Source organism: Mastigoproctus giganteus, chromosome 11, assembly GCF_048544385.1.
Source record: "Mastigoproctus giganteus isolate SK-2022 chromosome 11, ASM4854438v1, whole genome shotgun sequence".
In the NCBI taxonomy this organism is placed as follows: Eukaryota; Metazoa; Arthropoda; class Arachnida; order Uropygi; family Thelyphonidae; genus Mastigoproctus; species Mastigoproctus giganteus.
Genome location: NC_143585.1, coordinates 25,655,212 through 25,679,538, shown reverse-complemented (window position 1 = coordinate 25,679,538; position 24,327 = coordinate 25,655,212). Strand labels below are relative to the sequence as shown.

At 35.5% G+C, this 24,327-nt stretch overlaps 1 protein-coding gene across 1 annotated transcript in view; it reads left to right on the top strand.

The window, feature by feature from the left end:
• The window catches only part of LOC150077816 (uncharacterized), a 95,909-nt gene that overhangs the window by 5,688 nt on the left and 65,894 nt on the right, over window positions 1-24,327 (top strand). The window contains exons 2-3 of the mRNA XM_090384370.1: window positions 12,615-12,720; window positions 22,711-22,765. Coding sequence (XP_090240496.1) covers window positions 12,615-12,720; window positions 22,711-22,765 — 161 coding nt within the window. The remainder of the gene's footprint in view (window positions 1-12,614; window positions 12,721-22,710; window positions 22,766-24,327) is intronic.

Genomic DNA, 24,327 nt, shown 5'->3' with positions numbered 1-24,327 from the left:
AGAAGTTTTCCCTTCATCTGTTGTGGTTGAAGTGGATAGCTTGATAAATTCAAGGCAGAAGTAGATTAAGGATTGGAGGGGATGGACAGGTGATATTTATTTATTTATTATTATTTTTTGTTCTTTTTTGCTCATGCCGTAGTAACTTGCTTTCTTGCATCATTTTCCACTACTAATATTAATACGAATCTGTACTGAAATTGTATGTACCAAAGATTTTTGCACAGATGATAGGCTCCACATTGACTGAGAAGAAAATGTTTACATCATGCACTTAAGTTTCTTGGTACAAGTATACAGAAAAATAATTCATTCCCTTTTACTTCAAGGAGGGATCCTTGAGCTGTATACTGAGATAAATGCTTTAATGAATTACTTCTTACGTATGACTTTTCCATAAAATGGGTTTTACTTATGATCAATCGAAATGGAGATTTTTAATTGACCACTCAAAGATGACTAGCTTAGAAATAGTTCTGCTACGTAGGAAGGTGGAATGCTGAGAGCATGATTAGAAATTTGCAGTAGTCAAAAGACTTAGCATTAGCATTAGCATTAGCAGAGGCATATGATGCAAGAAAGCAAGCTTATTCAGCATCAGCCAAAAAAAAAAAAAAAAAACCCACTCCCATTTCACCCCTCCGTTCGTTCGAAATACCTGTCCAGTTGAGCTTTAAATTTGTTTAGGCTATCAACTTCAACAACAAGTGATGGAATTCGGTTCCACCAACCAACCACCCGCTGGCCAAAGGCAAATTTCCGCACATCTATCCGACATCCGTCCTTCCTCAATTTGAATTTATGCCCTCTGAGGTGATTATTCTGAGAAAGATGAAGAATCCCATTGGCATTGAGCATGCTCAAACCATTCAAAGCCTTGTACACCTCTATCAGATCACCTCGCCGGTGCCTAGTCTCCAAACTCTGTAATTTGCAAAACTTAAGCCTTTCTTCGTAAGAGCAACCCTTTGTTCCATTTACTAATCTTGTTGCCCTTCTCTGTACCCGTTCCAGCAGCTCTACATCCTTCTTGAAATGAGGCCTCCAGACCTGTATACAGTACTCAAGATGTGGCCTTACCATTGCCTTATACAAGGGAATAATCACCTCCTTATCCCTGCTAGAAAAATTCCTGTATATCATTGACAAGACACCATGAGCTACTCTTGCAGCTCGTCTGCACTGCTCAGAGAACTTCATATCTGCCTGCACAATTACCCCCAGGTCCTTTTCATTCTCCACCACTGTCAGTGTAGTACCGCAGAGTTGATACGTTGCTCTGGGGTTACTGTTTCCCATATGCAGCACTTTACATTTGTCGATGTTAAACCTCATTTGCCACCTCTCAGCCCATCTGTTCAACCTTTCCAGATCCTGTTGCAGCAGCATAGCGTCAGTATTGTCCTTAACGACCCTGCCAACCTTTGTATCATCTGCAAACTTGGACATTAAACTTGATATCCCATCATCAATATCATTCATAAACACCGAAAACAACAATGGACCCAACACTGAACCTTGAGGAACTCCACTAATAACATTAGTCCACGTTGAGCAGTGTCCATTGATTACCACTCTCTGTCTTCTGCCACTCAACCATCCCCTTATCCATAGCAGCAATTTGCCTCCAATGCCACACTGCTCCAATTTGTGCAGCAGTCTTCCATGTGCAACAGTATCAAAAGCCTTTCTAAGATCCAAATATATAATATCAAAGTTATTCCCTGCATCCAGTTCTTTTGTGACTACATCATAGTATCCAATCAAATTGGTCAGGCAAGACCTGCCCTTAACAAAACCATGCTGCGTCTGAGCTATAACTGAATTCTTGTCTAGATGATCCTGCAGTGCTTCTTTAACCAGTGCCTCCATTAATTTACCTGGAACAGAAGTTAAACTAACAGGTCTATAATTACTTGTGTCAGCCTTTGATCCTCCTTTGTGAATTGGGGTTGCATTTGCACATCTCCAGTCTATGGGTACCTCCCCTGAGTCCAAAGAAGCTCTCATAATTATGGCTAGGACTAATAGACTCTATATATATATATATAGAGAGAGAGAGAGAGAGACTTATCACTTTAATTTATCAGTGTACACTCTTAAGACAAATTTGGATCGATTAATAGCATGGAACGTAAGATAGTACTAATCACAAAATATGTATAAGTATGAAATGCATCAAGCAACATTTATCTTGAAATAAATAAATATAGTTATAGAAATGTACACTATGACAAACCAGTGAATGATTAATTACTTATATATTAACCATTAAAATCCATATTAAAACATTTAAAATTAATCATTCTTAAAAATTGAAAGATTAATTTTTATTGTCACGTGATACCATCTGAATGTATGTCACAGAATTCCTCGATTTGGAGTTGCATAAGAAACGCTATTTGTTATGAAGCAAATGGCGGTAATTTAAAAGGAAATGGGTTGTATACAGCTGTAAAAAAACAATAAGCGTTTTCCGAGGAATTTTTGAGTATATTATCAGCACAGGGAATTAAAAACAAGTTGAGAATGATAACTGCGTGATTATTAAATCCCAGCTATGCGCTTGAAACATGACTCATGTTTGTGTATCATTATTATGGTTGATGGCTATGTGAAGTTGTTTTTAAAGGTACTTGTTATGTTTCATTAGTTTTCTTGTGTTACGTAGGTTCGAATATTTTTATATACTATTTCGTATATTTTGCGACGATTAGTTGTCATCTGTAAATATTGCTAAAAGATTTCCCTTTTAGTCTAGTTCGATGGTGTGTGTTTGTAGCGATTTGTTTTGTTAATCTTTGGTAATTGAATTAGTTTCCTTTTTCTGCTTTACAACAAAACTCATGTGGTTACACTCATGTGTTTTCACATAATCAAAATCATATAAATATCTCGTTTTAGGAGATTAGTTGACACTACCATCAATGTGCATAACAGCTGTCCCACAGAGTTAGTCATCTGTGAAAAAATCAGAGAATGAGAAAGTGACTATCTATGTATTAAGGATAAGCAGAGGTAATAGAATACACAGTGATGATTAAATTCAATGAAAACAATTGATTTTCCAGCAATATAAATTTAAAAGCTCAGAATTTTCACAGTATTATATTAGAAATCTGATATTTCACTTCAAGGCACACCCAGGGTCCTCAGCTGGATATCATCATTATTTTCTTTCTTGGTGATTTCCTTCTACTTTTGACTCTCTCCCTCTCTCTCAGAGTAACTTGGGAATTTCATTTTTTGGCTGGTGCAGCATAAGCTTCAGGCTTCCTTGCACCATATAGCTAATAATAATAATAAGCTAATATTAATAAGATATGATTAAAATAAGGTAGACACAAAATCAAAGATAATTATCTATGATTTTGTGTCATCTGATTTTAAATGGGACAAAAGTATCTTAATCCATTAATTGTAGTCAATCAGATGATGAATGCAGAAATGTAGTGATTGCATTTTTGAGGGTATTAAGAGTGTGGAGAATTTAAAAAACAGTTGAGAATGATAACGTGAATAACAGAAATGATAAGAAAGTATACTCAACATACTTTTGAGTTTCAGTAATTGGAGAGTTCTCCGTACTGTGGGTTGAAAGTTAAATAAATGAAATAAATTTTATGTTTTAATTTTCTTTGAGCATATAAATTTTATATCTAAAGGGTTGGTTTCTAGTCTTTGGTAGTGGGGTTTTAAGGCTCCATCAGTACCAGACAGGTATTTCCGTGTCCTGGGCAGAATTATATTTCAGTGCTCTTTACTAAGTATATATATTTTTGCCTCATTGTTCTTCTGTTTTTGTTGCCCCTTAAAGAATGGCACCCCAGGCTAGGCATGGCCTTTGTTGCTAGCTAATTTAATGTGTCAGTAATCTCCCACCCCCTGTTTTTGATAGATTGCACTCTAACTTAATTCATAAGAATCCAAAATTCAGATAGTTCTGTTTTTTTTTTTTTTAATCTATTTTTTTTATCCTGCTTTTTCAAATAATATTCTACTTGCATCTTTTATTCATGGATCAGTGATCTTGTCATTTTCATAACTCCAGGGGCTTGCATCTGGTGAGTATGGGCTTGGCACACCCAGGGTCCTGAGCTGGATATCATCATTCTTCTCTTCCTTGGTGATTCCCTTCTACTTCTCTCTCTCTCTTTTAGGGTAACAGAATTTTTTTTTTTTTTTTTTGGCTGGTGCAGCGAAAGCCTCAGGCTTCCTTGCACCATATGGCTAATGATAATGTAATAACTTATGTACATAAAATATTTTTTTTTATTTCATGATTTTTAGAAGTTGTTTTTAGCTGCATTTCACTTCCTTGAATTGGCAATAATGATCTAACTAAATGAACTCTTTTTCTGTGATCATACAAGTAGGAGATATCTGGAATCTAATCTCCAAGGATCATGGTTGAGGAAGAGATGCCGACCGGGCTAGCCGAGTGGGTAAAGTACCTGCCCGGTAACCCAAAGGTCGCGGGTTCGATTCCCGCTTCGGGCTTGGATCAAAGTACTGCAAAAACCTTGGGAGGTGCAATATGGCCACAGAAGCCGATGCGCCAACAACTACCAAATCAAAAAAAAAAAAAAAAATCAAAAGAGGAAGAGATCTATGATTCCCTAAGTTTCAGCACTAGTTTATATACTTATTTGTTGCATAGTACAGGTCTATTAATGGAGCTCTAATCCTTAGCATTCCATTAATTTATCAGTAGTTTCATTAACTGTCAAAAAAAAAAAGAAAAGAAAATTAGTGTGAATTTTATTATTCCTCAAGTATAGTACTTGACTCCAGTTTACATCATTAATTATCATTTTTTTTTTCGAAAAATATTGCCATAAAAATTTCCTAAGGCCCCATGTTGGTTGGTAGTAGATAACAATTTGATCAGGCTGTCGTGGGAATGCAATTAGCTGGTTAAAACATTGACTTTGTCCATGTTTTGTACACAGTGCTACACAAGTCAGCTGACAAATGGGGAAAAAAGACAATTTCCCTGAAATCTTTATTTTTGAACTAGTGAAAGTGGCCAAAACGTTTTCTTTATTGTGGTTTCCAGGGTGTGTTTCGAACATTTCTACTAGTTCATAAATGAAGACTTTAAACAAACTGTTTTTTTCCCCCTCATTTGTCAACCGACTTTTATATCATATACTGTAATAATACACTGCAACAAGTATGAGGCTTTAATAGCTTTATCTCTTATTAATTTGTCTAAATGTTATATTCTATTACACTATGGATTTTGTAATAGAATTTAGCATGGAATATAACTTTCTGGCTTTAGCCATCTTGAGAATGAATGAAAATTTATTTTTAACTTCTACCCTATTATTAAACATTTATGAAAAATTTAAAAATTCCTTTTGGTATTGATGCAACTAGTAGTGGCAAAATATTATTTTAATAGAAAGCAATTATTATTTTATCGAATCAAATTATTATTTGATTAATCCTATCAACTTCACTTTGTGCCATATATTGTTATTAGTTGTATTGTTGTATTATCAGTAGTGTTTTATTGTGATAAAAATTTCATAGTTATCTCAGTTTAGGAGATTAATTGACACTACCATCAATGTAAATAACAGCAGTCTCACAGAGTTAGTCATTTAAAATCTGGAAAAAGCAGAGAGTAAGGAAAAAGTGCTTCTAGCTATGTATTAAGGATAATCAGAGGTATTAGTATGCATAGTGCAGCAATAATAGGAAAGAGCCAATTTTTAATGTTTAAATATCAAAATAAAAAAAAACAAATTACTATTTATTCTTGTGACAACAGAGGTTAGAACAGTTTACATATTCAGTGCAACTGTATATACATATGGAATTAAAGGGAATCAGAATTTTCTGTGACTGTGTTCCATACAACTTGCATGGTCACACAGGCTTGAGCCTGCAACTGCCTTACTTGTGACAGCAAACTCTAACAAGCGAAGCACTGGGGCATGATGTGTAGACTGCGCATAAATAGTAGTGTTTGAAAGAGGGAAAAAAAAATTTTACGACTACAGCTTTTTGTAGTCATAAAAATTGTACTTAATTGATAATAATAATTGATTTCATTGACTTAATTGATTAATAATTGGTTTAGATAACAATCATAGTCACATTTATAAAAAAAATAATAAGTTCAGTTATTCTGAGCCTTTAACTCAGATGGTGCTTATAGCTGGTGCCACATTTGCCCTGGTTAAGTTAAATCAGTGAACAGTTAAACCTGTTCACTGATTTAAAGAGGTTTTATGAAAATATTTCCTTACTTTCATTCTTGATATCAAGGTTAATCATTTCACTTCTCCAGCTAGCTGCAATAATTTACAGATCTATAGAGAAAATACGGCATGAAGAATGGAATGTTTATTCTGGCAACTTTCCATCTGTAGATGCAAGACGTAGATGATGGAACATTTCACATCATTTATGTCTTGCTGATGTAGATGGGAGGGATTTTTTTTTTCAGATATCTTCCTGGAGTTTTTTCATCCTGAATAGCCAGAGTAGTATTAGAATGCACAGTGCACTGATGTTTGTGATCTGAATGGCATTGACTCTAATCTGCAACAACCTAATTTGATTTAACCCAACCTGTTTGTCTTTCCTACACAAATATAGGAAAGGCTGAAACAGTTATAAGTACCATCTGCATCAGATGCTAGTATCATAGATTTTCTTTTGGATTATTAGTAATGGCTATATGGTGCAAGGATGCCTAAGGCTTATGCTGTACCAGCCAAAATGCTTTGTTGAAATCTAAATAAACAATGTCAAAATTATTCCCTAAATCCAGCTGATGAGTAACCCTGTCAAAATAGCTAATCAGATTTGTTAAATATGCTTTTCCTTTTATAAAACCATGCTGTGTATCCTTCAGAATTCCATTTCTATGTAAATGATCCTGAATTCTATCCTTGATAATTGCCTCCATGATCTTCCATACTACTGAAGTTAGATTGACCAGTTGGTAATTTCCCACTATGCCCTTAGAACTCTTATAGCACAATACACTGTATTGTGAAAGTGAGCACCCAGTATATGAATGTAGCTGTAAATCCAGTTTCATATGTTTGTGCATAGCTAAATGTAATATCTGAAGTGCCAATGATTTCTTAACAGATTGCTAAACTGACATTATCCATGATAGTTTTCTAATTCTTGGTTTATCTTTTACAGATACTGCCATAAAAAGTTATTTTATCCTGTATGAGAAGGTCTTTTGATGGAGCTGCACATTCAAAGTGTTGCTGAAGTATTGTCCAAATGTAGCCAGTAGTTTTATCATTGTGGGATCATATGGATTTAAGTACTTAACACTGTGTTCTTTGAATTGTATAAGCACTAGTATTATGCATTTTCAACCTAGGTTAATAGGAAATTTTGGCCAAGTCCATAAACTGTAGTATAGACAGATTTGAGCTAAAAGTATCTAGGTTAGTAAAAAATTTTATTTTTTATTTTATTTTTTAATTTTTAAAATACAGGTAGTCTTATGGCAGGTTACATTCTTACAAAAGGGCTATAACAAAAGTTCTACGTTTACTCATAAAAAAATTATGTAATAGGAAAGTACATTCCTGACCAAATGACCAATATTCAATGTTTTGTGGTTATGAATACATACTGCATGTTTAATCAGTTTGCAACCATATATAAAGTAAGTAGTAGTGCTCATTATAATTACTTGGACAACTACTCGTATTAAGTGTTATCACTTTTCGTTTCACTTCTAATGTAAATGGCCTTGTTATTATATTTCTTTAAAATTGTCATCATTGTGGCACTAACTTTTCCTTTTATCAGCCATTTTTAAATGTATTTGCATATATGTGTACAGTTCCGTTTGTCTTCACAATGTCTGTCTGCATATAATAACTTGACTCTTGTTGGATGGATTTTCATAAAATTGTACATTTGCTTCCTTTAGAAAGATCTGTAGAACTATCCCAAATTTCACTAAAATCAGATCAATAGAAATAAAAAAAATTTCTTTTTCTCTTACATATCACATACACAATCTATGTACTGTATGTTGGAACTGAAGTACTGGATGTTTGTTGCACTGATTTTTTTTCTTTTTTATGAATACCCAAAGTATGAAAGGTATTTGAACTTTTATAGTACTTAGTACCATGCAGGGGTTAAGGACAGAAGGTACTTGAATTAAACCTGAATTTCTGTAGGTTGTAATTTTTGGAAGGTTGTTCAGAAGTAGAAGGGATAAAAGGGCATTTGGTAGATGCCCAGAAATGAATTGTTCTTGGTTTGCATGTAAAAGTTACTTTTTGTTGTTTTTTATTATAAATCACGACTATTACTATTTTCTAATATGCCTGAAAAATAACTTGTTAATCCCCTAGTGGGTGCATTTTAATCCTTTAAAACAAAAAAAAAAAAAAAAAACTTAAAATGTCTATAAGAATTGTGACACTCCAAATTTTAGTATTCTTACAATATGGTCTTTATTAACTAACTTGTTAATTCCTTAGTGGGTGCATTTTAGTACTTAAAAAAAAAAAAAAAAAAAAAAAAAACTGACTGGTAACCAACACACATGAAGCATGCCTGCCAGTTTTTTTTTTTTTTTAATATGCACTTTCTGTGGAATTTAAGCAATAACTCAAATGCCATCACATCAGTCACATCACCAAAAATTTATTGTACACAGATATTTAGCCCTGGAGTACTTCGGGAAGCAGACTCACTGTGTGACATTTGTTTCTTTGTGTGCAGAACTAAGTCAGCATCATGTCATAAATGTACATCAGTCTACTGTTATTATATTTTTAAAAATTGTTTTTGTCTATTTGTTACATAATATGGTTTGATTTGTTTAAAAAAGACTTTCACATATAAATTTTGCAATTTAATATCAAAACAGGGTACTTACTGTTTCAATGCAGGTATTGAAATAGTTTGAAAAAATAATGCTACTTTGCATTATGTTTTTTTGTCGTGACTATCTCGGGACACTTTTATCTCTCTAGTGATAGCTTGAGCTTAGCATTATTTTCTCAAGCTATGTAAATTTTATTCTTATTTTTCTTGTACTAGTGCTGTTTGGTGAAATATAATGAAAATAAGTGAGAGTCAGACTGCTATAAATAATAACATACCATAATAATAAGGCTATAATAATAACATAATAATATGGCTCTAAGTGGGGATAGTAAAATGTATGAAGGCAAAATTTTCACTCTTTTAATTCTAGAATTAGAGGCCATAAATTCAAATTACAAGGAAAAAGATTTAAAGATTTAGTGGGATTGTAGGACATTTTCTTTTAACCAATGAGTTGTTAATTATTGGATTGGGGAATTTCAAAGGTCATCTGGAAAAACGCAAGTTGTTTATTTTCTTTTTATTTTTTATATATGTATTCCTTATTTTTATTATTTTTTATATGTTTTTAATTTTATTTATTTATATTTTTTGGCCAATGCAGCAAAAGCCTATGGCTTTCTTGTACTGTATGGCTAATACTGATGTGGGTGGCAATTTCACTAAGTGCAGATTGATATAAGTTGAGGATCACTTGTATGATCTTTGTGTTGGCAAGTGTAATTAGTGTAATTTTATTTTGATCTGGCATCCTGAAAGAATATTGAAATAGGTTTCAACATACACCATGTTGAAAGAAACATTTTGATTATTTTCATTGCTAAATTTTTATTTTATATTGTATTAAAGTACAAAAATGCTTAAAATTCTTGATATTGTGTGGTTAATGGTGTATTAAAATATGAAAATCTTTTGAGTAATACCAATTTGATGTCTTTAATGTAATTAAATTTTGGTATTTTCAATTATGGTACTATAATTCAATTTTACCTAAGTAATATGATTTGTAATTTTTTAATTTTTAAAAAAAATTACAGTATCACGTTGGAATAATTTTTAGAGTAATTGTATTTTAACATTTCAATAGATTTTATTCTTCTGAGTGGTGGACCAGAAGGGGCTAAAATTTAAAGTAATTTTGGTTGCGTACTATAATAAATGTGATTCTACTTTATCTCAACTTGAAATATACTGAAGGAACACAGAGGCCTTATATTACCGTAGTATTTGTAACAAACAAAATAGCAGGTTGGACTTTAAACCAACTGATAAATCTTAATTTATAGAATTTGTCTTTTTATAGAAGAGTTTTATTTTTTTTCTGTTACTCAGAGCAGTAAAATTTTATATTATATTATTTTATATTTATTTTTTAAATATCACATTTTAGCATAGAGCCTTCTTCCTGTTCATCACTTGAGTACTGAATATTGTTATAAAAAAAATCTCTGTTTCTGCAGAGTCAACTGGTGAAATACCACCACTTTGCCTATTGGAGGCTTGAAGTGGCGAAACCCATGTTTAGTCTCTAGAGCAAAGTTTCCGGCATCCCCCTCCCCCATACTTCTCCTTCAACCCATGCACGGTACTAAGTACTATAGGTTTTGATACCTTTCATATTTGGGGTTTTCATTAAAAAAAAAAAAAAAAAGTCCTTCCCATGAAACGCTTATATTTTTTTTGCTTATATAGACCAGAAATATAGATATTTTAATACTGAAGTAATAAACAATAAAATTTAAAAGTACTTACTAAAAATTTGTATAACCAGCAAGTTGCCATGATTAAGTAAATGCTAACTTATGGGTGTTGTCAACCTTTTTAGCCCTTGTGGGTAGCACAGTTGGTAGAATCGCTTTCCTCTTCCATACGGGGCGGAAAAGATCAGAGTTCGAGTCCTGTTGATGATTTGAGGAATTTTATGGGCTTTTTTCACAACATGGCTGAGTTGGTCAGTCTCAGGTGAGGGTAGGATGGCTTTTTCTCCTGGAAACTCAGGTTTTTTGTCCAGCAAACAGAAAAGCAACCACATAACACTTGCAATTTACAGACAGTATATACAGAGCAATATGGCCTTAGTCGCTGATGCACCTTAAAAACCCTATTACAATAACAACCAACCTTTTTAACCACCTTCTTATTGACAACCACTGCTCTTCTTATTACTTCATTTTTTTTCATTCTTCTGGCACAATGTCATGTTAGTTTTAATCACATCGAGAATAACAGAATAATTGTGGATGGGATACAATTTGGTCCCATTTAATTTTCTTGTGTTTTGTTGTAGGTGTTTGTTAAGTACAATACAGTTGAACTTCTCAAATCAGGCAGTCATTGCCTTGCCAACAATTTTCTGTCCATTTTTAAGAAAAATGAGGAAATCCAGTTAACCACCTGAGAATTGGCAAGTTTAGGTTTCAGCTTAGTTATTTGTCAAAGCAGTTCATCAGAGATGATTGTGCAGGGCTGAGATTTAACCTTAAAAACATAAGTTTTTTTCTGTGCTCTAATTTAAAATGTTATTAGAATAAAATTGGCTATTTGTGAATAAAATTAGTGACTCATTGATAAGGATGTTTATAAGGATTAGCTAGATTACATGAAGAGTTTCTGCAGTATTACTTCTTGCAATTCATACATGATGCATTCAGCTGATGTAACCCATTCAGTGGATATTAAAGAACATTCAGATTGTCATGTTTGTAAACAATATCAGCATGGCAACTTTCATCCATCTGTATTTATTTTCAATCAAGTATATCATCTAAAAAAACCAAGTGGCCTAGAGGATTTGTGGCAGTTCAAAATGCAAATAGAGATTATTATTTATTGTGGGAAAGATTTCATTGTTCAAGAAATATGAGAATGGTACTCAGTTGAAGCAAAATAATTATTTTTATTGCATTTTACTATAATACTTTTTCATTACTATATATTATCTTTTTCTTGTGGAGGATATGCCAGTAGGTACTGTATACAGCAAGTTTGTGTGTGTATGTTTTTTTAATGACTATATTTTTTAATGATGACTCAAAATCTGGAGGATTCAAAGAATTGGAAAGGACCAGGTCCTAATATTCCAAGATTTTGAATTAAACCTGAACCACAAATATGGAGCTCCAGCTTGAGAAAAAAACAAAACAGGCATGAAGAAGTAATACTGGCAAGATTGCGCATAGGGCACACACACCTGACCCACTTGTTCCTGCTCATGGGTGATGACCCTCCTATATGCACACATTGTTCATATAATAATATGAACAGTCTGACAGAATATGTCAGACTGTTCATATTATTTCCATATCAGAAATACTACCTTCCTCTCTCTGACTCAAATGCAAGAACCTTTATCACTAACCCACCTATTGGGAAACAATGCCAATCTGGATGAGCTTTTTGCTTATCTCAAACAAATTAGACTTTATAAATATATCTAATATCAAATAAGGCAAACTCTGATACCATTTCAAATATTTGAATAGGCACATTTTGGCTTCAGTTACCCTTGTGTCGCTAAACGTCTACACCACCACCAAGATTTTGGAGGTCTGACTCTATACACATAAGGAAATTAAAAGCAGTTAATCATCATGTCCATAAATTTGAAAAACACAGATACCTTGTTAATAATAATAATAGCAACATATAACAATTTTTATTAAATTAGTTTTATAATAATAACTTTAATACAATGCAACAGAAATTTATATCAGCAAAACGTATAATAAAATAAAAATTTATTAGTGATTTAAAAATTAAAAATTTTGTTTATGTAGATGTCAGATAAGGCTGGAGTAAAGAAAATTCCTTCCATTGTGGAAGCACCTTCGGTGGAATTCCTTCTAAAGCAAGTGTATGTGGCTCATCGGCAAAAGGTTAAAGGTAAATTTTTTCCAATTCTTAAGTAGAAATTGTTGCTTATATAAAATTTAAATGGCTATTATTAGAGCAGCTATTTTGGGTGCACAGAATTAAATGTGAAATCATAAAATAAAACAGTATAAATGGCAGTTTGATAATAACGGTTTATAATACCCTTCTAGCATATTAATGTGTCTTCCTTGTCGAGTAGTATTATTATTTAAATGACATACATGAAAATTATTAAAGAAGGAAATTGACCGAGTCACATAAACAGTGTAATTTTAGAATTTGTTTTTGCCAATGACATATTTGTACACACCTGTAGCTCTAACTTTACACTTTGTACAATTGGCTTTTTTTTTTTTTTTTTTCATGTTTTGTCCTGATTACAGGATCTTTACTAGTTCCTGTTATATAAAAAAAAAAAAAGAAGGAAAAAAAAAAAAAAGGTACAGTCGATTCTGGTTAATTGGGACACATCGGGACTAGTGCATTTTGTCCCGATTAAGTGGCTGCCCCAATTATCCGAAGTTTCATGTAAAAAAAAAGTTAAAAATACAATGGACCCCTGCTTTACAATTGGTTCACTATACATTCAAATCACGTTACTATGGAGTCACCTAAGTAAAGTACCGTTCACTATAAGATGTGTAGTAAGTGCTGTTCATTGTGATCACGTTTGTGAATTGAATTTTAGCTATTAAACAGCGATTCTAATTAGCAAAAATAGGAGGAATATTATCCACAGGCTATAAAAGTAAAGATATATTAAGCAAAAATTTACCCTTTATTACCTTACCAATTAAAAAATTAAATGATACGTGAAAATTGGAATTAATATGTACTGTAATATGTACATACTAACTAGTTGACATTTCTGTTCACTGACATAAAAATTTAAAACAGTAAAAAGATAAGCAATCAATAACAAAGAACACGTCACACACAAATTGCAAGTAACACGATACGCGCAAGTGAGAACGGAATAACAAGTTACGAATCTTTAAAAATAGGAACGAAGAGAAGATTATGAAAATTAATTTTTTTATATGATTGAAGATTTCATGGAAGTGTAAACACATTTTACCATAATAACCCACAGAATTCCAGCTGTCGGTATTATCACAAATTCAATAAGAGAGTTTACTATCTGTTTATGATAGATTGCACTAACAGAAAGCCCAATAAACAGGTGGCTGCTAATTGTTTTTATTGTTTTATGGTTGTGACCTGCAGAAATCGGACTGAACCACGTGGTAAGGTCGGAGACAATCGTACGGTGATCTCCAGTGCTGCGGTCTCCTGCTCCGATTAAACGGCATGTTGCCCCAATTAAGCGAAGTAAACCCTGGCTATTTTCTTGATTGGGTTCTATTTTTTAAGATTTTCCCCAAATAAATGGCTTCCCTGATTAACCAGTGGCCCAAATAACCAGAATCCACTGTATATGTTCAGTTAATTCCGGCTCTGATCATATCTCACAAAGAACTGAGGATTTTTAAATTTTTTGTGTTCATGATAAGAGTTAACGTTAACTGAATATACTCCATTCTTCTTTTCTAATATCATCATTCTTATTTTCCTTGGTAATTCCCTTATACTTCTCTCTCTATCTCTCTCTCTCTCTCTCTGGGTAATTCAGAAATTTTTTTTGGCTGGTTCAGCAGGCTTCCTTGCACCATATGGCTAATAATTGTACTAATTTTGGAGTTGTTATAGAGCTTGAGGTGTGTATGAATACTTCATTAGTAAACACAGTAATTTCATAAGTTTATTTATCACTATTAACATGGATATACATGGCTTACCTTCTTTAATCATTAATATTGTTATTGTTCTTATTAGTAAGAGCCAGTGGAAAATGGTTTCAATTTTTTCAGATTAAAGAGAATCCTCACTTTGTGTTAGTGATGCAGTTGAAATTATCAGTTAAATAGTGTTGATAATTTTGACATCCAGTGAAATAAAGTTCCACCATTACTGCTCTCTATTTGGTCTGCTACTACTAGCACACGTGTGCACACACACACACACACACACACACACACACACACACATGGGTGCCTCCGTAGCTAGGTGGGAAGGAACAGCAGTGCGTAGCACACGCTTCTTGATTAGACCGGGGTTCGAGCCCGTTGCCACCAAATACGGAGGATGCGGAAAGGTCAGGGAATGACCACCGCATATCCCCGAGCAATATGGCCTTAGTCGCTAATGCTCCTAAAAACCAAAAATAACAATAAATAACACACACACACACACACACACACACACACACACACACACACACACACACACACACACACACACACACACACACACACAAGCATTGTAAATAAATTTGATGAATTTGAAGTACTGATTAAGTCATCAAATGCAGACATTGTAGGGATAATTGAAACATAGTGTCACTCAGACGTAAGTGATGCTGAATTTGAATATGGGGAGTACAATGTATACACAGGTGACTTCGTAGCCAGGTGGGCAGGAGCAGCAGTGCGTAGCACACACTTCTTGATTAGACTGGGGTTCGAGCCCATGACCACCAAATATGGAGGATGCGGAAAGGTCAGGGAATGACCACCGCATATCCCCGGAGCAATATGACCTTAGTTGCTAATGCTCCTAAAAACCAAATAACAACAAACAATGTATACATGAAGGACAGGAGAGGTAGAGGGATTATGTCTTAGTTAAGAAGCATATTAAATCTAAGGCAGTGCATCCAGTTGACATGGGCGATGAGTGAAATGTTGAGTCAGTTTGGTGTGATATAAGCATTGGGAAAACAAAATTGAGTGTAGGAGTCTGTTATAGGCTTAATGACTGTGATGAGTATACCAAACAGCAATACAGAGAAATATAGTGGACTAGCAAATCAAAATGTCTCATAATGGGAGATTTTTACTTTCTAGATATTGACTGAAATTTGTGGCTCATTTTTGGTCACTCACATACTAGTGGACTTTTGTGGATTTCTTGGATGACTGTTTTCTACAGCAGCATGTTTGAGAGGCAACAAGAGGAAGGAATACTCTTGATCTGGTTATCGGCAGTGATTCTTCATGCATTAAGAATCTACAGGTAAAAATCTCATTTGTTTTTTACCTGTACATTCTTAATAGTTGCAGCTATCATAGTGTATTAATGTGGAATTTAATTAAAGACATAACTACTGTCAAGGGTAAAGGGAAAGGCTTTTGCTTTCATAAAGGTGACTACAGGGGTCTCAGACAGTTTTTAAGTTCTGTGCAGTGGGACCAACTGATGATGTTAAAAACAGCAAATTCTAGATGGCAAGTAGTCTGGGAAGTAATCAAAGAAGTCACTAGGCTTTTCATATCATCGAAGAAATGCAGTTCATGGCTTAGACCTAAATGGATGTCAGATAAACTATTGATACACATGGCAGAGAAGAAAAGTGCATGGGATGCATATAAATTATCAGGTGATACATAAGCCTACAGTAGATATAAATTAGCCTGTAATCAAGTCAGAAATGAGGTTAGGCAAGCTAAGGCAGATTATGAGAAGTCTCTGACAAAGAATGAAAAGAAAAATAGCAAAGACTTCGCTTATATTAACAGTAGAAGAAAGGGATTGAATCATATTAGGTCACTTGATGTCTATGGGTTAACCTGTTGAACTGTTGGTAGCCCTGCCCAGGTTGTGGACAAATTGAATAGGTATTTTGCATTTATATCACACATGAGGAATTCTTTAGGGAAGGTTGTTGTTGTTACTTGGTTTTTAGGAGCATTAGCAACTAAGGCCATATTGCTCCTGGATATGCAGTGGTCTTTCCCTGACCGTTCCGCATCCTCCCTATTTGGTGGTCATGGGCTCGAACCCCGGTCTAATCAAAAAGCGTGTGCTACGCACTGCTGCTCCTGCCCACCTGGCTATGGAGGCGCCCTTTAGGGAAGGGGATGCCATAAGTTTATGAATCTCTTAATGAGGAGGAGCTAAATGACTCTGTGATAACTGAAAGGAAAGTGGAGGAGAAATTGTTGAAGCTGGACATAAAAAAGGCACCTGGAGTGGATGGAATCTATCCAATTATAATAAGGGAGGCAGCAAAGGAGGTAAGCAAACCCTTAGCTATAATTATGAGGGCATCCTTGGATTCAGAGGATGTCCTTATGGATAGATGTACAAATGTATCTCCAATTCATAAAGGGGGAATCAAAAGGCAGTGTGAGTAATTACAGACTTGTTAGCTTAACATCTGTTCCAGGGAAAATAATGGAATCACTGGGTAAAGAGTAATGCAGGACCATCTGGACAGGCATGCAATTATACTGCAATCACAGCATGGATTTGTTAAGGAACAGTCTTGTCTAACCAACCTGATAGATTACTATGACGCAGTGACCAAAGAACTGGATGCAAAAAATAATTTTTACATCGTAAACTTGGATTTCAGGAAGGCTTTTGATACTGTTGCACATAAAAGACTGCTATACAAACTGGAGCAATAAGGCATTAAAGTCAAGTTACTGTTATGGATAAAGGGATGGTTAAGTGGAAGAAGACAGAGAGTGGTTAACAATAGGCACTGCTCTTCGTGGACTAATGCTATTAGTGGAGTTCCCCAGGGTTCATTGCTGGGTACATTATTATTTTCATTATTTATCCATGTTATTGACGAAGGTATATCAGGTTTAATGCTTAAGTTTGCAGATTATACAAAGGTTGGCAGGGGGGTTAGCGACAGTCATCAGGTTGAGCTACTGCAACAAGATATAGCAAAATTGGGATGATATGCTGAGAAATTCTGAGAAAATTTGGCAGATTGAGACATTTTTGGCAAAGGATGCAAAGAAAAACAGCAAAGACTTCTTTACTTATATAAACTCTAAAAGAAAGGGGATAAATCAGATTGGTCAGCTCGATATCGATGGTTTGACTGTAGATGATCCTGCTCAGATAGCTGCCAAACTGAATGAGTATTTTCCATCTACATTGACACATGAGGAGTTATTCAGGGATGGGAAAGGCCAGAAGTTTATCAAACTCTAACAGAGTTAAATGATTTTGTAACTGAGAACAAAGTGGAGCAGAAATTGAACGTAAGAAAGGCACCTGGGGTGGATGGGATCTATCCATTTATATTAAAGGAGGCTGCAAAGGATGTAAGCAAACCATTAGCGATAATTATGAGAGCATATTTGGACTCACGGAGGTCCCCACGGATGGGAGATGTGCAAATGTATCTCCAATTCACAAAGGGGGATTAAAGAGTGACACGAGTAATTATAGACCTGTTAGAAGAATAATGTTCACGGGAAAATAATGGAGTCACTGGTTAAAGAACCATTGCAGGATCATCTAGATAAGACTGCAGTAATAATTAAGACACAGCATTGGTTTGTTAAGGGGAAGTCTTGTCTGACCAGTTTGATGGTTACTATGATGTGGTACAAAGGAACTGGATGCAAAAAATAATACAGGTAGCCCTCGTTTTGCGCTGGTCCGATTTGCACTGATTCGCAATAGCGCCGATCACTAACCACAACGCCATTTTTATTTATTTATATTTGCTTCTTTAACCAGTGCCTCCATTAATTTTTCAAAACAGAAGTTAAACTAACAGGTCTATAATTACTTGTGTCGCCCTTTGATCCTCCTTTGTGAATTGGGGTCACATTTGCACATCTCCAGTCCATGGGTACTTCCCCTGAGTCCAAAACTTTTCATATTTTTCGGGCTTAATGTCCATGTTTGCAGACGATACAAAGGTTGGCAGGGTTGTCAAGGACACTACTGACTCTATGCTGCTGCAACAGGATCTGGAAAGGTTGAGCAGATGGGCTGAGAGGTGGCAAATGAAGTTTAACATTGATAAATGTAAAGTACTACACATGGGAAACAGCAACCCCAGAGCAACGTATCAACTCTGTGGTACTACACTGACAGTGGCAGAGAATGAAAGGGACTTAGGGGTGGTTGTGCAGGCAGATATGAAGTTCTCTGAGCAGTGCAGACGGGCTGCAAGAGTAGCTCATGGAGTATTGTCAATGATATACAGGAATTTTTCCAGCAGGGATAAGGAGGTGATTATTCCATTGTATAAGGCGATGGTCAGGCCACACCTAGAGTACTGTATACAGGTCTGGAGGCCTCATTTCAAGAAGGATGTAGAGCTGCTGGAACGAGTACAGAGAAGGGCAACAAGATTAGTGAATGGAACAAAGGAGTGCTCTTACGAAGAAAGGCTTAAGTTTTGCAAATTACAGTGTCTGGAGACTAGGCACCAGCGAGGTGATCTGATAGAGGTGTATAAAGCCTTGAATGGTTTAAGCATGCTCAATGCTGATGGGATTCTTCCTCTAGCTCAGAAAAATCACCTGAGAGGGCATAAATTCAGATTGAGGAAAGACAGATGTAGGATAGACGTGCGGAAATTTGCCTTTAGCCAGCGGGTGGTTGGTTGGTGGAACAGACTTCCATCCCTTGTGGTGGAGGTTGATAGCCTAAATAAGTTTAAGGCTCAGCTGGACAGGTATTTTGAACGAACAGAGGGGTGAAGTGGAAGTGGGTTTTTTTTTGGCTGATGCTGCATAAGCTTGCTTTCTTGCTTCAAATGCCTCTACTAATGCTAATGCTAATATTATCAACAAAAAAGGGCAGCTGTTCCTGACAGCCACTTTCATTTTGTTGTGGTAGACATTATTATTTGGATTTATAACTGCTTTATATAATTAATAAAGGAAGCTTTAAACTAATACCTTATGGTAACCTTGTTACCATAAGGCATTATATCTTTACATCAGTAAGTAAATCCCACATCAGTACACTGTGATCACTGCCACCTAGTTTTTCTTTTATCTGCAAATTCTTTATATATGAATAATCACTGCTGATAAACAGATCAAGAGTATTACCTCTCTGGTTCCCTCTCGAACATGCTGCTGCAGAAAACAATCATCCCATAAATCCACAAATGTCTTGCTAGTGTGCAAGTGACCAACCCAGTGCGTCCGTAGCCAGGTGGGAAGGAGCAGCAGTGCGTAGCGCACGCTTCTTGATTAGACCGGGGTTCGAGTCTGTCACTACCAAATACGGAGGATGTGGAAAGGTCAGGGAATGACCACCGCATATTCCGGAGCAATATGGCCTTAGTTGCTAATGCTCCTAAAAACCAAAACAACAAACAACAAGTGACCAACCCACAAGTTCCAGTCAATATCTGGAAAGTAAAAATCCCCCATTATAACACAATCTGATTTACTGGCCCATTCTATTTCTCTGTTAAATTGTTCGTTGTACTCATTAGAGTAAGCGTATAACACACTCCTACTGTTATTTTTGCTTTCCCAGTGCTTATGTCACACGAAACTGACTCAACATTGCACTGTTAATTTATGTCAACTGGATGCATTTATTTAGATTTTGTTTTTCTTAATAATCACAAGTTTTAGGAACTTCCTTAATTAACAGTTTTTCTTAATTAACAGCATAACCTCTCCTCCCATCCTATCCTGTATATCCTTTCTGTACACCAATTCATTACAGAGATTGACCATTGTTATGGTCAGTCTGTGTAATGAATTGGTGTCTGTGTAGCGAAAAGCAAGGCATACACAAAATGATATGCTACAATGTTAAATGAGAGTTACTGTGGTATACCACATTACTCCGTAGCCGAGTGGGCAGGAGCGGGAGTGCAGTAGCACACGCTCTTTGAGTAGACCGGGGTTCAAGCCCCTGACTGCTGAATATGGTCGATCTGCCAACCCGCACTGGACCAGCGTGGCAGATTATGGTCCATTTCCCTCAGCATGAATTGTTGAGGAGGCTTCCACCCTGCACTGGGTTGATAATGGCTGCACTTTACTTTACTTTTTACCACATTACTGAGGTAATGCGGTGGCATCTATTGACAAATCTTAAACTGGGTCCACATGCCGAAACACAAGATTACCACATTTTCTTCCCTTATATTTTTTTCTTTAATTCCGTTTATTAGCTCTGTTAATTACAAGCTTGCCCCAGGACAACTAATGAAACAGTTGTAAGGGCTTAAATTATATGAGAACAAATGTACAAAAGTCCAACTCATAGGAAAACAAATAAATTAATGACACATGCAATGGCTAATACATAATATTGCAGATGTTAACATTGCTGATGCAATCAATGTAGTTCATAAGCACATAAAGCTGGATTATGGTATGTGGAGCCAATTGCTGTTGAGTCAGACGACAAGATCATTTGTTCATTGCTGTAGCTTTATGGCTTTTGGAAGTAGTGATTCCAGTGTTCTTTTTCTTCTTCAGCTCTAGGATTGTAGATGTGAATTTGAGATTTTCATAATTTTCAATTTAGAACATTGTTGGTTACCTGGAGGAGAGTTTTTGCAGAGTGGTTGATGGTTTGCAAGGCAGCAGAGTCTGGTTCAGCAAGGTTTGTCAGTAGAAGGTGCCTCCGTAGCCAGGTGGGAAGGACACGCTTCTTGATTAGACCGGGGTTCGAGCCCATCACCACCAAATACGGAGGATGCAGAAAGGTCAGGGAATGACTACCGCATATTCCCGGAGCAATATGACTTTAGTTGCTAATGCTCCTAAAAAAAAAAAAAAAAAAAAAAAAAAAAACCAAACAAAAAAAAAAAAAAAGTCAGTAGAATGCTACGCTTAGCACTACCAAGTGGGACAAAGCAATTAGGCTTGAAGGTTTGAGGATGAGCATTCCTTTATATAGTAGACTCTCAATTTTCTGGGATAGATGGTAAAAAAAAATTCCCAAATAATCGATTCCTCGGTTAATCCAAAAATACAGTAAATCCCCGACATACGTAAGAGATATGTTCCAGGAATTCTTATGTAGTTGAGTTTTACGTAACTCGGGAATGACAAATAAAATATTGCTACTATATCCCTGATATGTCAAAATTTTAAAAACTGCATAATACCTCCAGAAGAAAAATAGTTATATATTTTTAATTTGTTCAATTAAAAACTTTATCTGGAGACAGTGGTGAAGTAGCCAGAGTGGCACATAAGAAAAGAAAACATAAAAGGAAGAAGAAACACGATTTTGTACTGTCTTTTGTCTATGGTGTTTTTTACACCGATATTTTATATTTTTTTTTGGTACTGTAAAAACTGATGTATATTTCGTAGCCTTGGTTATTATAGTTGATGACTTCATTGGTGCCGATCGATTCACCGCTTCTCGTATTCTGTCTTTCTCCTTTATTGTGTTCACCGTTGCCACTGACAAATCTGAATTCCACACGATACTGTTGGCCATTTTCTTACATCCTTATTGTTTTAATTTTCTGTGAAGACAGCAGGGGTTGCAAGATAATAGGCACACAAATCTTCCAATGCTGACAATCTTCCAAGTTATTACTTGAATTTTATGATTTCTGGTTGATTGTTTTTTTTTTTTAAATTTGGAATCTTGAAGTGTCTGGTTAATCTGATCCCGGTAAATCGAGAGTGCTCTATTTCAAAACAGTACTTGCATTATTTCGCCATCAACTTACAGGGATATAAGAGCCATCAGAACTGCGCACTTCCATATATTTAACTATTAACATCAATTGCATAGCCACGTAAAAACTGAAAAATTTAGCATGATGGGACACAGCACATATAAAAAAACCTCCATAACAAACTAGCGCCATCTGGATTTATTCATTAATCCAAAGAGAACTTATTCCAAGCATATAAAGCATATTATTTATTTGTAGTTCAACACTGAGCCAGTTCATTTCAATAGTCTCACAAAGTGAGAGATCAAAGACTTATGAAAAAATATATATTTTTTGATGGTATATGGAATAAAAACTGAACCAAGTTGTGCTGTTTATAATTTCTTTGTATAAATACAATAAGAAAATTATAATTAATAATAGTAAAAGATAAATAATAATGCATCTGAACACTCATGTAAAATATATATATATATATATCAATACATGCATGCATGATTATTTATTTTTTGCTGTTGTATGTATTTATTTATTTTTATTTTTTAATTTTTTTCTCCCCCTAGATTTAGAAGCTGAGATTCAAAAGTTGGAAGCAGAATTAAGTAATGAGAAGAGCAGGTAACTATGAATATAATCTTAATATATAATTTTTTTTATGTGATTGTATAAACAAAGGTGTGATGTTACTCTGATGGTATTTTTCTCATTATTGATGCTCAGATGGTTTTGATATTTATGATGAATTCTAATTATCTTATATCTTGTCATCTCTATCCAAATGGGTTGGGGTTAATTAATGGTTACTAAGGCCACGTTAACTGATGATCCCCTCCCTCTCTTACAAACTGATTCCAGTCCTTTTCGTACAGAATTCAGTTTCTGCAGCATGCTTTTCTACAGATATTTCCATGGGCACTATTCATCTGAATAGCATCTGTAGTGCCACTTGTTTCTTCCAAACCTTGGTCCTTGAGGTTGTCACAGACATTCTCTCAGATATGCCAGACAAGCTGTACTTGCTACCTGGGAGTCTAAAACGCTGATGGAACTGATATTCGGGTGACACTCAAGTCAAGTGGACCCAATTTCGGCGAAGTCCGGACGGTCTGTGGTCAGCCAAATCCTCTGCTTGCACCTTCATGATGGTGGGACTGTTAGTAATCCTGGGTATAACCTCCATACACAAGTACATGGTGGGTGACCACCCAGGTGTGAACCAACGTAAGCAGGGGTCGAGGTGTGGCGTCCACACCACATGGAGGAACACCGCCCCTCTATGTTACCAGGCAGTACTAGGTGGTAGATGATTCTCATCAACCGGTGAAATACCACCACTTTGCTTATTGGAGGCTTGAAGTGGTGGAACCCATGTTTAGTCTCTAGAGCTAAGTTCCGGTCAACCCTTCCCTATCTCTTCCATCATGCAGTATGATTGATGACTTTTGAGGTTATGATGAACATCGTGGCGAGATCCAATATTCCTTACATTTCGAGGGTACAGCTCTAAAACGGTGTTCGCAGGCCGGCCACTAGTTAGTACACCGGACTGAACCTATTGGTAACTCTCTAATAAGCTTCCGGATCAGCTAGTGTATAATCTTGCTACCTCTACTCTGCCAGATAGTGACTGGAGGGAGTCCGAGTAGTGTGTATGTGGGGAGCATTGTCGAGGCCATGTTATGTCAAGGATTTGGGTACATTCTTACCACGTGTACGCCATATCCAAAAATTTCATTACTTCATACAGTATGTCCCACCCACTTTTTCTTACTATTGAATACACCATGAATTGTCAAACTAATAGAGCAAGCTTATCTGCGAAAAGGTCTAAACCTCCCAAGGACTTCCTAATTCATTTCACAAATATACGTGGTCTCAATTCTAATCTCAACGATGTCCATTTCCACTTGCAGTCTGCCAAACCCCATGTACTTTTTCTGACAGAATCTCAGTTATCGGTTGATTCAACTACTGTTCATCTCAGATGCCCAAATTATTCGCTGTATGATTCCTTTCGCCTCAAAGGTGGTACTTGTGCATATGTCCGTTCTGATATTCCCTGTCAGAGACTTGGAAATTTGGAATCTCCTCTCTTTGATCTTCTCTGGCTTAAAATCTCTCTACCTCATTGTATCAAATTCATCTGTTGTCTCTACCGTTCTCCCAACTCCACTAATCAC